Here is a 17965-nt window from a genome sequence, read left to right as displayed (position 1 = left end):
TCTTTCAAAAACGAAAGTCAGGTCCCTCTCAAGGATCTGAACTGCAGTGTAATGTGTAGTTGAGACTTGATTATAAACCCCCCTTACTTATCTTTCTTCCTGGCTGCAAGGAATTTTATATGCTACCAGTTATATTTCTAGTACCATGGATATTCTGATTATGTCAAGTCTCCAATGGTTCTGCATTAAATACACTTCTTTATCCAATGTGGCTCTCTCATCTGTATTCACAGTCTCTACAGTCCTTACATAAAACAACAACAATACAGCAACAACTATAAAAACAAGAATGGCCCTGGCTGGTGTGGCTCAGTTGGTGGTGTCATCTCATGCACCGAAAGGTTGCTGGTTCAATATCCGCTCAGGGCACATGCCTGGGTTTCAGGCTTGATCCCAGGTAGGGGGCGTACAAGAGGCAGCCGATAGCTGCCTCACTCTCACATCGATGCTTCTCTCTTTCTCCCTCTCCCTTCCTCTCTCTAAAAAAAATCAATTAAAAAATCTAAAACAAAACAAAACAACTACTTATAAAAAAGCAAACAGTAACAACAAAACATCACAACTTTTCTGGGTCTGAGTTTTTAGCTCTTTGGAATGGGGAAATAATATATAGACTTTGTTTTCAGCAGACTGCCTCAAATACAGGATACCAGAACAGAGCACACTTAGGTAAGGTGTGAATGACACCTAAGAAAATATTCAAAACTAATACTGATAGACGACAACAAATGAAATCATGAAAACAAGTCAATAATGATGGAATGGTTCTGATAAGTGAAATTATGCCCTTATAGAATTTAAGAAAAATTACACCTAAACATTAACACAAAATATATATGGAAGAATCAAATGTGCCACATGGACTATATAAATACATTGGTATAGACGGAATTCAGTAATTTTCCAAAATGGTAGTAAAGCCATGCCAGAAAGAAAACCAAAAATGAAAACTGGTACGAAAACACTTTTTAAAAGACCATTTCAATCTAGTACTCAAATGTAGTCATTTATATCCCCCCCCCCAAAATGTTTAATTTTACCATTAATAAAGACATTTCACATTTATTTTTGTTTTAAGTGAACTCATTAGCAGGCTAAAATCTCCTTCTAGTCCAGTAAGTCAAGGACTTTACCAAGGTGAATCTCATGGTTTAGAGCTAGACCATAACCCAGCCAAGTTTGTCCAGAGTTATGGCTCTGCAGGCTGAAACACCATCTTGGGATGGGTTCTTACCTCCCAAATAGGCAAGTTAAAAAAAGGTGCTGCACAAATGTAGCCCCTTTCAGATAAAAACCATTAAGTCTGAAAGAAGCTATTCTTACTTCCTCTCTACAGTCAAAAGAGACTGATGTTCAGAATGCCCTTTACTTTTATGTAACTATGGTTTGGCCCACCTTACCTCAGATCACAGTAAAATATGGGGAAAATCTGTTATATCTTAACTATTTTGAGGGGTTACTAAAGATTGGAAATGTTTTATGTTCAAATCTAGTAGCCACACACCCATTACGAGGGGTTTGTTCAGAAGAACAAAAATAAAATTTTTTGATTCTCACAAAAATACCAGGACTAATGCAATTTCCACATAAGTGTTCAAGGTATTTTTTGGCAAGGATATTCTATCAAGACAAAATTAGCATGTGGGTAAACAGAAAGGATTAACTATTCTAACTGATTCATTGATATCATTAGTCATGTTACGTTCAAGTATTCCTTTCATATGCTGAAAAAATAATTTAAGATGATCATTCAGCAGGAACAAGAAATGTGATCCAAACAGCTGATTTCTTCCACCAGGCAAAAAAAGAAACATTAGCAAAATCTATTCATTACCATTGCGTGACTTCTATTTTATACTATTCTATTTAAATCCATTCACAAAATTCATGGGTTAAAAGAGCACCCATTTGGTAGTTACATTATTCTATCTAAAGCCAGAAATTGTAAATATTCTTACTTTCATCTTTCATGTAATTTGTAACTGAGAGCTTTGACCATAATGGCTACTTACAATAACTATAAATGCTTACAATAGTCATTTGGTATTTTAATGGACATTTATTCTGAGCCCTAGACATAAGAGAGTGGTTTCGTTTGCTGCATATCGAGTATCCTGAGATGATAACTTTTTGTAGTTGTTTCTTCATGCTTTCTTTTTTTAGCTGTAACCACAGTCAATATGCTTGTAGGATAATAACATAGGCAGTTCAAGATTCTGATTCTGAAAAATTTAAAATATACAGTTAAAAGGTTTATTTTAATAATAATAATCTGTATAGCATTTTCAAAAATAAATCAAGTAGTAATTTTGTTACGAGAGTAAAGCGACTGTCTTAACAAAGTGTCAAGTTTTATTCACATGCAGGGAAAAAGAGAGAGAGACACAGTAACCAGTTTTTAATCATTTCATCATTTGTCAGCTGGTTAAGATTCAGACTTGCTTTTTGCTTTTGGACTGCTCCAGGGTTCTCCTAACAGTTATCACTAGGACTATCCACCACAGCAGAGGCTTACCTCACCAAGATCCCTCCTATAACCTGGGAACTCCTTGAAAACAGGGACGCTCATCTATCTTTCTGTCTCCAGCACCTTAGCACAGCATCTGCACATGCAGATGTTCAGGACATGCTGAACGAATAAATCAATTACTGGTCTCTGGATGTGTAGATTTTGACAGAGAATGTCTGAAGATACATTGTTTTGAAAGACTGCTGTGAAAGTATTTTTCCTTTATTGAAAGAAACATGTTTCCTCCTTGTAATATTGAAGTTAATATCCCTAAAAATTTGTAGATATCTTTTCTGTCCTCTAAATATTATCAAATGTTATGATTGGGATGGGGCATGACAGGCCAACAGCTCAGAGTATAAATCAATCAGGTATTCTGGAAAGTAGAAGTCCTATGTCAAGGGAGGGAGCCTAACTTTTATGCTCTACTCCGAAATCCCACCTTTTGAAACTTGAGTAGTGGAAGGCTTTAAACGGGCTTTCTATTTTCTTGGTGCACCATCCTTGCCATGGTTGCACTGTCCTCTAAAGTACTTTCCATTCCTTTTTATGTACCATATTCTCATATTTGTTTTTCAGATAGCAGGGTAATGGTGACTAATGAAAATAAGATTGCCGTTCACATCGAGAACTTGTAAAGGTGTCACCTTATCAACCAAGGGACAAACTCAGTGGGGCTAAACTAATTGCCACATGAATATAAATTCCTGGAAGAAATAAGCACATTAAAATAAATTGTTTAAAAAACACAACTTCCTCAGTTCTAATTAGGCATTGTAGGAGTTAAGGCCTTGGAGAGTCCAAAAGCAATAGCGGCGTCTTGCTACCCAGCCTAGTTCCCCAAACCACAGACTGAGCTAAAGAAAGCAATCCAGGGGGATGCAAAATCAACTGGAAACAGTATAGCTAAAAAGCACAACACAGCGTAGGACAAGGCTATCTGAGACAAAAGGGTCAAAGACTTTGAAGGCTACTGGGAAGCAGATTCATCACTGAGGGCAAATATAAGCAGGTCAGTTGCTCAAAATGGGGGTGGGTGGGAGATGCTGACAGAGGCAAAATTAGTTGGCTTCCAAAATAACATGGCAGATGCAGACTGTGATGAACTGCAGAAGACAGAAGAACCAAGGGAATCAATCCATTGGTTCAATATTTCTTCTTTGCTGGAGTGTGGGGAAGCTGAGAGCTAATGAAAGAGTGGGCCTATGAGATGGACTCACAATTGTTAGCTTCAAAATAAACTGAGCTGCAATTTTTTCATGATGATCATTAATTTTTATGTGCATAAAAGACAGCCCTTCCCTAAGCTGTACAGAGTTGTTTCCAAGCTGACAAGCTTGGAAACCTCATTCATGAATTACTCTAAATTTCCATTAATGAATAAAAGTCCTATATAGGTGTGGGGTAACAGAGGCCCCTGCAGTGGGAAACAGAATACACATGAAGGAGTCATTCTGAGTTCAAGGATTCCTCCCATAGTATATCAATTCCTCCCAAATACTTATTGGGCAAATGAAAAAAAATGTTATAAAATGAATTTACTCATTTTTAGAAAAATTATTTATGAATCAGTTTATATAATTATAGGCTAGCATCCCCCTGGATGGCTGGGAATGATTTTATCTCTGAAAGTTGAAACATTTAGCTTGAATAAAACTTGACATTAAAAGTGATTAGAATAGACAGGCTCATTAATATATATTTGGGGATCAGACATTTACAACGACATTAAGTTTAAACCTGCAAACACACAGACACAGCACATGGAAATACAAACACATCAAATTATTCTCACATAATTCCCAAAAGAACATGCAATGCTAAACTGACTTTGATATTATACAGATGCAATTTTGGAATATTTATTTTCAATTTTCCAAATGATATTTTAAAATAAAACATATTTCTTGATTATTATTGAGCATTTTCACAAGATGGCACTGCTATGACTACTTGCCCCTTACAAATTAAATCTATTATCTTACCCTTCAGCTCTGGAAAATGCCTAAAATTTTATTTGGGGTGGGGTTTAGCAAATTTAAAATACATATTTCCACATATTCCAAGTAATGCATCTTTATATTCTTGCAAAGAATAGTATAAAGTTCACCACACCAACAGCAGAAAAATTTAGAGAGTGATATTTTCATTTTTTTCTTTATAATGCTGTTAATCTTTTTCTTTAAAGCCAGCCCGCTTAACACTAGGTACCTGTTACAATATATTAGATTCGTCTGAGAATGTTCGTAAAAGAAGAGGTCTGACTGAAGGTCTGGTGGATAATGAATCAGATGCCTTTTTACAGCTCAGATTTCTCTGTAATAGTGAGGTAAAGATACTTAAAGGATTTGAAGATTGGTTAACCTACCTGGTGATAAAAATGTAAAAGAAAAAAAATCACTTTCTATAGACTATTCTTCTGGCTAAAAGTACAAATGATTACAGTATAGCAAGTGCATAACATTTAAATGAATACATTTAAAGGCCTAAGAAAGTCTCCAACTTGAATTGTTTTCATGGCAGAAGTATACAAACATTAGTAGTATGTGCCAAACTTGGGTTTTTGAGATGACACTGGTAGGTTATGTGGTAGATGAGTCAACATGCTTTGATTAGTAACCCATACCATCCTTTTGTGAACACCTGAGAGTTGTGGCAGTGCTGTCAGTGTATCGAACAAATAGAAATTGTGCAAAACATTCCTGTCTTGGTGAACAGATGGGCTCTGACACACCGTGGCTTCCACTGCATACTAGAAATCAATGGGACCAAAGACTTACTGTCCAAGTTTTTGAAAATAATTTCCTATCCAGTGTGACAATTTGAGAAGATGAACAAATGATTAAAGGAAAGTGACAAAATACTCTTACGCATCAATAGAAGATAAAAGAATGAGTCATGAGAAGTGATTTTTCATAGAGAACCAGAAAATGGTGTCAAGCAAATTAGAATGCAAGCAAGTTGGTACAGTAAGAAAGGAAATCACCTTATTCACTCCAAGAGAAACTGTGACTGCTGGGAGTTTGAGAAAGCATGAAGATAGTAGATGTTCCTGAGGAAGGGAGGCGTTTCGTTACCTTGTTCACAATTGCACAAAAGGTGGAAAATTGCAGTAGAAAAAAGAGAAATGCAGAAACCAAAAAAAAAGTAAATATTCTCTGAAATGTAAGACATTTAAAAAGAAACCTTGAGAATTTGAAGTCGAAATGACATGTTAGTACTGAAGACGTTACAAGTAAAAGTAGAGTTAGAGTTAGGAATAGTCTATTATATGTGCAAACTGCTATTTCTCTATATCAATTTAAAATTAATTAGTTAGTGGGAAAATTGACTATTTTGAATAAAATAATTTAAAAATGTTTCTCACTGAAATAAGGCTTATCTCTAATTAATTCACTAAGCCACACTGTTAAAAATCCACTGGTTGAGGGGCTATGTCCAGGCTGCATCACCAATCTACTTTGAAGTGATTATCTCCCCTATCCAACTGCACACATACAGTATGAAGGGACTGGCTGCCCTTGGGCAGCTGCAGGTTAAGAACCTAATCAAAACGAACAAAATGAGAAAACATCTGATGAAACCACATTTTAGTACCATTTACCTCTGGGCCAGTGCTTAACTACCTTTATTGTAACATAATTCGATACGTTTCCTCCTTTTTCCTAGAGTCCTCTTTAAAAGGGTAGGCTAAAGAGCTATAAAATTTTCCTTTAAAACGCCTAGAAAAAGTAAGCACTGATACAATTTAATCAGGAAATCTAAAAGGTTATGCTTTTCCTTCTTATTCTGTGCCTGAAGTTACAAGCTAATTAGAGACTTGGTTTTGGCATCGCCCAAGCCAAACAGATGAGTGGTCAACTACAGGGACAAGTTTAACAATGCTGCTAACTACCTGTATCATCTACTTAGTGACTCATGAAAACAGGCTTAAAAAAAGAAACCAGTTAAAGTAATATATGTATCCAGCAGAGTAATAAACAAACTTTTAAAGGCAAATACTTTGATTGATTCATGTTTTAACATTACTACATTTTTCCTGTTCATATTTTACCTTCAATAAAGTTGGTGACATGTTGGTAACATGCAAATTACAAATGGATAAAGCTAGAGAAATGTTTAGTTTATAAATTTTTAAAAACTGTGCTGTCTTCTATTTTGTGGGCAAAAACCTGATAAGATTAACATGATACCAAGTCCCACACCCCCATGTTTAACATACAAGCCTATCTATTTAAGACTGTAACAAGCATATTTTGGTGCACTCAAACCTTGTATCCAACCATCAAAGATAAAATTATTTCTATGACGCACAAATTTTAGGAGTTTATAGATTAGGTTACTTTATAAAGGAAAAAAGGAAATATGAAAGTACAGAAGTCAGTAGAGAGCATGGAGAGAGTATCTAAAGCAATCAAACACTGATATCGCTAGCAACTGGTAGGGAAGAGGTGAGCACAGGGATAAGGAGCTGAAACGCTATGAAATGTCCACATTCCTTTGCAGTCACCTAGAGCGCTTTGACACCAGCTGGAAGCAGTATGTCAAAGAGGCCAATGCATAAAGGTCCATCTCAACAGCCACAACGTTAGGATTCAACTTTATTTTTGTCTAATCAGATCACAGTATTATTTTTCTCAGAACCAATGGTTGTACGTGACTGCCAGCATTTCAATACCAATCACGCTTGTCAATATTGTTATTGTAGGGATAAATTACATTTTCCAAAATTTTCGAAGTGCTTTCTCTGGGAATTTTGCTCAGATAGCTGACATTTTTCCTTTTCTTGTCTTCCACTCTGAAAGAACTCCCTTCATAATGGAGTATTCCTTCTTGTTTTTACAGACATCCCATGCTAGGCATCACCATGTTGCTGGTTCCCTTCCTATTGGATTATAGTGTCCCTATGTCTAGTAGGCAAAGTCAAGCCTCCCTTTTGATTGTGGTGGTTTACATGGGAAAACTTATATATGTGAAAAATTCCTCCACTGGAAATGGGAAGTGGTATTTACTACTTAGCCAGAAAGTTTAGATGTATTTCACGGATGGAGAGATAGCTCAACGACTGTGCTCAGAGGGGAACACAACTTTTTGAAATACCAACAATCCTAAACTTTAAATTCCCTTTGAAGTGTTATCCTGTTGCTCTACTGCTCAGTGCTCAATGGCAGTTTCATCATACACTGTCAGCAGCATGGCAGTGCAGTCTTGACAATTTCTAAACTACAGAAAAGCCCTATGAACCTTAATGATGGAATTTTAGCTAAAAAATTAGGCATACTGCTGAATATATAGCTGAGGAATACATAGCTTAACTAGACCCTTGAGTTAAGTGACTGAGGGAACCTATTTCTGAAGATAGCAGAATTTGCTTTAATCCCCACCTTATAAAAAGTAATTTATTTTTACTTTTCAATTACAGTTGACATCTAATATTATATTAGTTTCAGGTATACAACCCAGTGATTAGACATTTATAACTTATGAAGTGATCACCCCAATAAATCTAGTACCTATCTGACACCATACACAGTTATTACAATATTATTGACTATGTTCCCTATGCTGTACTTTATTTATATCCCATGACTATTCTGTAACTACCCAATCTGTACTTCTTAAACCCTTCACCTTTTTGAAGACAATAGAATTCTTTACAATGCTACTGCCATGGAAGAACTTGCCTGTGTTGGCTTCAGGAGGTAGTGACTCAGGCACTGAAATACCACATGTCTTAAATCAAGCCATATCATTTAGTCTATTATTTTGATTTATATCCCATGAATCCCCATTATAACTTAAGTAGAGTGAGACTCCTTATGAGCTGGGGCCTTATCTGATTCATCCCTGAATCACCAACACCAAGTACAGTAGTTAACTTTAGTGGACCCTCAGGAAATGTGTGCTGAATTGAATGGAGGTCACCAGAAGGCTGCTTCTGTAATTCTTACATGTAGATGTCTTAGCTTCTTTCTCAAAGGTCATGGAGACATTTTCACTACCCCCTGTGAAATTCTCTTCAAAGAGGCTGCCAAGACCAACCTGAGGCTAGCACTGGGAGTCTACTTGCCACAGGCATTTCTGGCAGTGTATACAAAGTATCTGAGATGCTTACTGGCTGGTGGTCAGGGAATCTTCTATTTCTAGGTAGGGACACATCCTTTATCCCATTAGGGGGTGTGTCAGGTATGAGGCCAAACTAGTGTAAAAGAATATTTTTCCCTCTCTTTACAATGAGGCCAATGCCTTAGCAGGGGATACTGAACAAAGGAGGAAGTCACACAGAATGTCAGACTGTTGGTCATTAAGATATTCTTTCTCCTTTATCTTAGAAGTGGCCTCTGCCTCTTTGATATAGTCAAATAGCACCTTATGTAAACATGCAACTTATCAGAATAGCTGTGGCTGCCATGTTTTAGTTGGCCTTTATGCATTCATATGCACTACTGTGCTCTTGCATCTTCTCACAAGGAAAAAAGTGGCAGCACTGCTGAGTGCCCACAACATTCTGTCTCATCTGCAACTCTCAAAATCACACAGTGTCTGAAAAACCATTTAGCCTTTCAAACACTGGATGTAAAGAGAGATGTTCATCATTAGGTGGTTCAACATGTTCATTGGTTCAGTGAGGGTAAGTATAAATGGATGAATGATTGAATGAATGAAGGTGGTTATGGAAATTCTCCTTGTTGTTCTGGCACCTCAGCATGCCAAGCTGCAGCACGGACACTAGAATTCTTCCACCCATGGCAAGTAAACTTCATGCTGAACCCCTGGCAACATTCTACGCTTGCTTTGTAAAAAGTGCTGCAGTCCCAGAACTGCATGCTTTCAAAAGAAGTTAGGAATGTTCTGATCTTCATCTGTGACTGCTTTGTAGCATCTCTCTGTTTAAAAGCCATTTAATTTATATAAAAGTCACCTTCAGCCAGTATCTAATTGTGTATATCTGTTAGTAGCTATAGTCACCTAAGTTATCTAGCTTTTTTAAAAGAAAGGGCCTAGCCCAACCGACATGGTTCAGCAGATGAGCATCAACCTATGATCCAGGAGATCGAGGTTTGATTCCTGGTCAGGGCACACGTCCAGGTTGCGGGCTCGACTCTCCCGTCAGGGGCGTGCAGGAGGCAGCTGATCAACGACTCTCTCATCATTGATCTTTCTCTCTCTCTCTCCTTCTCTCTCTCTCTCCCTCCCTCCTTCCCTCTTCCTCTCTCTGAAATCAATAAAGATTTAAAAGAAAAAATAATAAAAGGGCCCAAGGAAGAGGATAAGATTATATGTTTGAAGGTTTTGATTTCTGAAGATTTTTGTATCATCTTTAGAGCATGAAGCTGGGTGTGAGCCATTATTCGGTATGAACCCCATTAGCCCAAATAAGAAAAACATTTAGGAGCACCCCAAAGGATACTTCCAAATAAGGAGAATGGAAAAACATCTCAGAGATTCTTCCTAGACAAATTCTCTATTATAACAAGGCAGCAAACCATTTCTTACTGTGACATTCTTTATTTGGCTTTATGCAAATTGGCAGTTGAGCCATTCTGGGAGGAACCTGTTATATTAACCTGTTTTACCACTGTTTAACTGATATTGAGGTACAATCAGACAAGTAAATGTCACTTTCCCATTCTAAAACTAAACACCAGGCTAGAGGAAGTTAGTTGAGGGTCTACTAGAAAGATTAAAGAGCAGACTAAGGCCGTCTTAGGTAGGTTAACATTATTGTGTCCAGTTCTACCCATAAGGCATGCAGAAGCAGGGAATTAAAGCCAGTTCTGACCACTTATCTATACACCGACTGGCCTTTTATACCAAGAATCAATGTGGCTTATGCCACTGATAGCCTATTTCTTTTGATTGAAGCCAATACTGACTTGTATCAGTGATGCTCCTCTTTTCTATATCTAATTACTGAAGATATTCCCACTATAATTATTTTAGTTCCCTATGTCTGCATGATGACAGCCAGTGGATTCTATCAATGCAATAGGCCAAAAAAATAAAAATAAAAAAATCCATACAAACCAGTATTGTGGCTAAACTGGTCGGCAAATTTGATCAAATAGGTCAGGAGATATACACACACCTTAGGCTGTTAAATAAAAATGTTGCCTTGGAGAGGCTACAAGATCTAGTTGGTGTCAATATGATAGAAACGGGGTGTTGTTTGGCAAAAAGGAGATAGTGTTGGCAAGAATGACATATTTAATTAATGTGTTGGTCAAAATTTGCCAGAAGTTTCTCCCCCCACTCGAGGCTAATCAACCCCCTTTCACCTTAAAGGCTTTTATAGAAATGTTCAAAGACATCAGACAATGCAGGGCCAAGCAATTAGGCTGACAGGTAATAACTTCTCATTCCTGCAAAAAATTTACAATTTAAGCAGAAACAATAAAAACACACTTATAAAACAATCTTGAATTTTCACAAGTGTGTTCAGGAGGGTAAGGGTGTACAAACCACATCCAGGGAATTTTTTTGGTTCAATTATACTGCTGGACAGACAGGGCTAGAAGCAACTCAGAGATTAAGCAGCACTATAATTAAAGGAAAGGGAAAGTTTTGAAAAAGGCAAATAGGGATTATCAACTGGGAAAAAAAAAATCTGCAAACAACCCACGGGGAAATCTCTAAGGTTAAAGCTGGAATGTTGGTGTGGAAATTCCTGGTGTGAAATTCTAGGCTAAAGAAAAAAAATCATTTTTCCATTTAAAATTCCATATGGAGCATATGTGATACTCCATATGGATTGCTAAAGGTCACACAGAACACTATTAAGGAATCTACTTACCACCTGTACTGAGTAACGAAGTTTTTACTATACTTTTTATGCAGAAGAGGAAATTAAGTGATGAACCTGTAAGGAGGGGTTTAACATGCTGTAACTAATGCAGTTCTCTAAATAAGGTTTTTAGTTCACGGCCAATACTGATGCCCCTTCCAAAAATCGGGTTGTAATATAAACTTAGTTCTTACCCTGGCACTTCTTCTTCTCACATTCTTTAATACTATGAGGAGAATCTCAGGGAAAAGGCTGATAAATACTAGAAGAATTATGGCCAACCATATGGATACAGAAGACAGCATTTGAGCAAATACAAAATACATTCTCTGTTGTTTGAGAAAAGGCCTAGAGTGGAAAGAAAATACATAAGAGAAAAGCAAATCAGTTCCTATCATATGAAACAGAAATGTAACTGAAACCATCTTTTGTATTTAAAAGGAATTTTCCTTATTCACATTAATACAAGTAATTTTCTTTAGAATGTTCCAAAAGTAGTAAACAGATTTCATTTATCAAATGTTTGAAAAAAACTGGTAAAAAGAAGAAAAAAAAGATAATAAAATGCACTTGACTTTAAAAACAACCAAGCAATCAACTTTAAAGCTACCAAATGGAAATTTTTTTTTCATTAGAAAATACTGGAGCTTTAAAGATACGCAAGAAAATGATAGTAATTTTTATGTTAAATAGCGTTTTATTTCCTCAGCTACTTTATTAATATGAGAGTGGATTTGTGCTATATATTCAAAATTGAAAAGACATTTTTATAACCCCCCCAAATCCTTATGTAAACACAAAAAGAACTGTAGAGCTTAGCTCTCTCAAATGGGAGGACTCTGTCACTCTCACCCACAAATATATATTAAGTACTAGTGTGTGTCAAATAGGTTGATGGACAGCAGAATACTGCTAATAGGACATTAAGCCTTGGAGTCCAGAAATCCAGGAGGACCCCTCAATCTGATGTTAGATTTCATTCCAAGTCATCCACTGATGTTAGGTGGCTATGGAGAAGCACAACCAGATTTTTTTCTACTGCCTGAGCTGAACCATGGAGCAGCTAATCAAGGTCGGGATTCACACCAGACTATCCTCAGATTAGGAATCCTAGGCAGATAACTGGTTGGTCCCATTTATTAGGTCACACACAGTGCTCACTGAAGATAAACTGGGTTCTCCTTTAAAAACTGTCGTTTGTGCACTCTGATGTAACAAGATAAAATCAAGCTTGTGGTTCTACATATATGAGCCAGACCAGAATGAGGAATAAAAAGTGAGAACAGTGAGGTGGAGAAACTTATAAGGTTTGGGTTAAACCAGCTTTCTAGGGTCTCTACTACACAGAAAAAACTTCTTCAGAGCTCTACCTCCACTCTGGTTTTGAAAAGCAGCCTAATTTTTTAGACAATTAACTGAGCCATAAAGTTCCAGCAGGCAACTGACAACTAGTCACAGGGTATTCCTTTGCATAGTACCTACAATACTCCGTGATTAATATCTCCAGGATTTTTTTTTTACTTCGATGGTATCTATGGAGCTTTTCAAGGGGAGCAGTAAAAAACAGAAGATATTATTACTGGATTGGGTTTGGAGCTCAGAAATCATCATTCTCACTGGCCACTACTAAAGAGGAGTGTGTTACAATGCCTCAAGGTTGAACAGGTCCAGAGATATAAGTTGCAACCAGCATTCAGCTGAAGTTTCACATCTAGTCACAATTTGTTGGCTGCTTTAATAGTAAACATTTTATATTCATATAGTAGCTTAACTCAGCCAGTTCTACTTAAGGATAACACTATAGGCAAGAAAAATAAAAGATTAATACTTCATATTTAGGAAGTATCCCTAATGAATTAAAACAGGTATGATGATGTCTTAATCACTTAAAGGATTTATTTAAATCAATAAGGAATAGCCTATGGTAAGAGTTAGAAAGTAGTTTGCAATACATTTTATTCTTATGGAAATTTTGCATCATTAGTTCAGATGCTGATTTTACAGATTCATCGACAGAATTATGGTACAGTGGCAGAACTAAAACTGTATATTACATTTGGTTAATCAAAAGATTGTACATGGATCTTCAACTGTGTGTGTGTGTGGGTGTGGTGGGGGGGGGGTGTTGGCATCCCTAACCTCCATGTTGTGAGGAAAGGAGACAAAAATCTACTGATTTTCATTCCTTATAACTCTCCCAATCACACCTATGTGTCCCTCAATGGACTAATCTCCTTGGAGCAGGAGTACAATCTATGTCCTTGTATCCCATAGAGTACCTTGCACAAAATGGATCCTGAATATACATTTATTAAACCAAAATGAATTGAATGATCTTCAAGGCCAAGCTGCAGATTTTGCCTTTTCCCCCCAAAACAATGAGATGGTGATTTTAAGATAGAATCCTCTGAGTATTAAGTGCTATATAATCTATACCTTGAGTACATCTATCAGCCACTATATTGTGTAGAATCTTTACCAGATGAGTATTTCCACTAGAAATTACATGGTGGAGTCATGCTAGAAATTAGTTTCACTTCACAGACAGATGTTTATACACTTTCAAGTTGAAAGATTTGGCCAGGGGCTACCACTTATATGCATAGCCCATGGACAAACAATAGAGTGGGGAAGGCTTGAGGAGGGGTGGGAGTGGGGGGGCGGGCGCTAACAGTGGGGAAAAAAGGGAACACCTGTAATACTTTCAACAATAAAGATTAAACCTTTAAAAATTTTTAAAAATAATAAAAAGAAACAAGGAAAAGGAAAAAATAAAGGTGGGCTTTTGAGTAGCTTATGCAGTCTATATACTTGTATTTGAAATCTCCCTGAAATTAACAGTGTTATTGGTTAGAAGTAACTTCTAGGCCATTAATACTGAAGACATGCCATCTTATATAATCAAAACTTTAAAAGTATAATTAATGTTTGCATATACAATGTATATATACATATACCTATTTTGTTATTTACATATTACTCACACATATACAGCTGCTTACCAAATAATTCCTCCCCAGAAGAATGAGAAAAATACATAAAAGGCTAAAGAACCCCAAATCACAAAGTGATTTATCCATGTCCAGAAACGGGTATCCAAGGCAAGCTGAAAAGATACAACACAAGAGATTTCATGATGAGTACAGACTGTACCAAGCTATAATACACTATGGTATCTGATAACTTGTATACACTATGATACATATGGGAGGACCTAACTTGGGCTAGGCTTCCAGAAGACAGTGGAACTAAAATGAGAACAGAGTCCAGGCTTCTCAAAGAGCTAGGGTCTCAGTGCTGAACTCTACCCTAAATCTTCTACATTCTAGAGTACAAGTGTGGAGATGTAGTCAAGCAAGTAGTTTAGTAGGTATGGGGCTACAGACGTCTCACTAGTGAAGAAAGGGCAAAGAATGAGGTAATGATAAAATCTAAGAGTCTAGAGCCCCAAATCCTCAGGTAGTGGTGGCCAGGGAGATGATAGCAAAGGAGAAGGCCTAGCTGGTAGAGGCAGGTATACTGGAAAGCATGAGGGAGAAGGGGTAGCTTAGGAAGGGTAAACAAACTGCACAGTCCTGATAGCTCAAACACAACAGACAGGGGATACTAAATACAAAGGAAACTAGCTCTATACACCTGCACCATCCAGCAATGGATCACGGGTCTGACTATGCAATGTACCTTTCGATTGCAAAACCCTTATCTATTCAATTCAATTAATAACATTTTTAGTTGCCTCAGATTTTAATCCTTTTATGTTCCTGCCAGGGCTGACTGTTTCTACAGACTGTGGAACTGGTATTTTCTAAAGAAATCTAAAAACAAGAAAGTATAGTCTGCTTCGCTTGCTTGTAAGTTCTGGGTCATATGAATTAATATGAAGGGCACTGAATTATTGAAGAGGAAGTGGTATCTCAGTTTTGATACTTGCTGTGACACCATGGTCTTCAGTTCTCAGTTACAGTTTCTCACTCATAAACAGGATGGTGATAACATTGTTAATGTAACCCAATCTTGAATTCTCACCCTTTGGGCTGCTAGGGAAAATGTCACAAAAATATCCATCCAAGAAGAGGGAGTGGATGTCTTTTGAGGGACTTGTGAAAGATGCTGCAGTAAGGCCAACTTTAACTATGAAGGGCTCTTGGAAAACCTGGGGCCATACACAAGGCCAAGGGGAAAAAAGGTGGGGAAACTTCCATTTCTAATCATTTCCCTGTAAATCACAGTAGTAAATAACAACTACCATTTATTATACTGAGCACATTCTATGTGCCAGACTCTATTCTAAGTGCTTTGTATGTTTAATTAATTGACTTCTCTCACACACACAAAACTCCTATGAGAGGTAGGTGCTACTTTTATCTCCATTTTATAGAAGAGGAAATGGAGGTGCTGAGAAACCAAGTCACTTGCCCAAGGTTACACCCTACTATTAAGTAGCTAAACTGAGATGAATTCTAACATTTTTGATAGTCCTAAAATAGTAGATGCAAACATGTTAGTTCTTTTTGGTATAAAAAATTAACCAGGAATAAAATTTTAGAAGGGAAATGGTTAGAAGTCTGTTGTCAATTATACTTCTGAATTCTAGTTCTGACTATTGGGCATGCTGGAATTCATTTAAAGGCACTCATTCTGGACCCCACGTGAAGTGTTTATTACTGGAACGGTCAAGCAAATTTGATTATTCTTTCAACTATAGGAGAGCTCAACTCATGAGTCTCAAGGGTAGCAGTCATCAAAGCTTTGGAGCCATTATTACATGATTTTGGCTACCAATGATTTTGCCAGAATACACTTCCTGTATATAGGCAAATTTCAATGATGAACACAGTATATAAAATTTCATCACTACCAAGCTCTTTTGCATACATATCTTGCTGAACTGTCCTAAGTACCCAAATTCATTTACGCCCTGGCGTTTTTTAACAAATATATAACTTTAAAAACTATTCAAGTACTTACCATAGTAAGACACACACACATACACACACACACACACACAGAGTCTGATTATATACCACTTATCTTGAAAATAGCTGGAAAGAAGGAACAGATTTCTGACTAAGTGTGGTGTTGAATTTTAAAAAAATAAAACCAAATAAAGAGGATAGACATACAGTAAAAAATGAATCACAAATAGCATACAAATGCCTAAATCTCTAATATCATACACATTTTAGTAAGCTTTCAGACTTGGATGACATCCCATAATAAAAATAAAGATTAAAAGACAAAAAAGAAGTATTAGTATAAGACCAGAAAGTATTACAAAATGGTGTTAAACATATTTAAATAAATAAAAATCTAACCTTCAGAGTTACAGTGAATACTAAGACTGTAAAAACAATGGTTCCAAAAGTCCAGTTTCCATACACCTGAAAAAAAATTAATAATTACATGTACCAAGAATATACAAGCCTGCTTAAAAAAATAAAAGCCAAGTATAATCTTGTGTATAACTGCAAAAAAATTTTTATGAATTGTTTGAGGAATAGTAGGTCAAAAGGTCAGGTCAAAATGCTGGATTTACTTGTGACTTCAAATTTTCTTGTTCAGATAGCATTTATTTCCATTATTCCATGCAGCATGAAACAGGGAAAACTCTGGTATGATAAAGGGCAGAAAAAAACCCTATTCCACTAACAATAATGTTCATCAAAGCAAGTCATTGTATGACTCATGTCTCTAAATAGATTGATATGGGCTTTTCCTATAATATAAAATGAAAACTGAAATAAGGAATCATTTGCAGACAAATGGACTCACATTTTTAAAACAGAGTCTAATTTTTGGCTGTAAATATTAGAGCTGTCAGCATGTGCACATCAAAGAAAAGCAGATACCATGTATAAATCCAAACGATGGCAATGAATGGCACATATGCTTACCAAATGCTGTCAAGATCTGAATGCATAACATTAAAACAGAAAATGAAATGTAAAAGGTTTTTGAAAATAAAAACAAAAAAATTAAGGTTAATAGAAGCAAAAAAAGAATTTGATCAAATCATACATGGGCGTTATGTTTAACTGCTCATAGCAGTTCTTACACTTACTGTAATTTTAGCAAACATTTAGGACGGTGACATATATAGTAAAATCTAATTAATCTGGACATCATGAACAAAACACAGGTGAACTGGACACAGGCTGTGTTGAGTTGAGGCTCCCCGTGCACCACCTGAAGAATTTGCTGAGCAAATGAACCATGACAACAGGACTGCAGGAGAGTACCCACCTACTTTGCAGCAAACTTTTTAAAAAGCAAGGGTCAGCTCTATATAATTTATGTGCTAAATAAATCTAAAATAAAAAGTAAAAGTCACAGAATTAGTCATACAACTAAAGACTTGAGAAATCATAAAATCTAATTCTTTCTTCTTACTGATGGGCAAAGTTGACTTGGAAAGATGAAGTGACTTGCCCAAGGACATGCAGAGAGACTGAATGGGCTCACTTCTTGGCAAAGCGCTACATGTACCTACTCTAAAGTACTAGATCTGTATTTCCTCTAAAGTTACTCGGGGATTAATAATGTTAATGGATTCTTACTAAACTGACTTCTGTCAGTCCAAATTAGAGGTTTTGGCTGCAGTACCTAATTTAAAGTATTATTCAAATCCATTGAGCCTATCACTTCCCTAACAGATACTAGGTTCTAGACAT

General features: G+C 36.5%; 1 protein-coding gene across 8 annotated transcripts in view; it reads right to left on the bottom strand.

Moving 5' to 3' along the window:
- Window positions 1–912: 912 nt before the first annotated feature.
- The window catches only part of ATP11C (ATPase phospholipid transporting 11C (ATP11C blood group)), a 142349-nt gene continuing 125296 nt past the window's right edge, over window positions 913–17965 (bottom strand). For 5 of the 8 annotated variants that reach the window (XM_087829342.1, XM_016207233.2, XM_087829338.1 and 2 more), the window contains 5 exons: window positions 16610–16675; window positions 14297–14400; window positions 11489–11642; window positions 4721–4825; window positions 913–2222 (listed from right to left, as the gene is read on the bottom strand). In XM_087829342.1, the coding sequence (XP_087685468.1) occupies window positions 4724–4825; window positions 11489–11642; window positions 14297–14400; window positions 16610–16675 (426 nt within the window). In that variant the 3' untranslated portion in view covers window positions 913–2222; window positions 4721–4723. Of the gene's footprint in view, window positions 2223–4720; window positions 4878–11488; window positions 11643–14296; window positions 14401–16609; window positions 16676–17965 lie in introns of those variants that run through there. The other 3 variants (XM_087829339.1, XM_087829341.1, XM_087829343.1) reach the window with 3 other exon arrangements.

This window comes from Miniopterus natalensis, chromosome X, assembly GCF_054644295.1.
Source record: "Miniopterus natalensis isolate mMinNat1 chromosome X, mMinNat1.hap1, whole genome shotgun sequence".
NCBI classification, from domain to species: domain Eukaryota; kingdom Metazoa; phylum Chordata; class Mammalia; order Chiroptera; family Miniopteridae; genus Miniopterus; species Miniopterus natalensis.
Note: the sequence above shows the minus strand (reverse complement) of the source record. Positions and strands in the feature narration are given on the sequence as shown.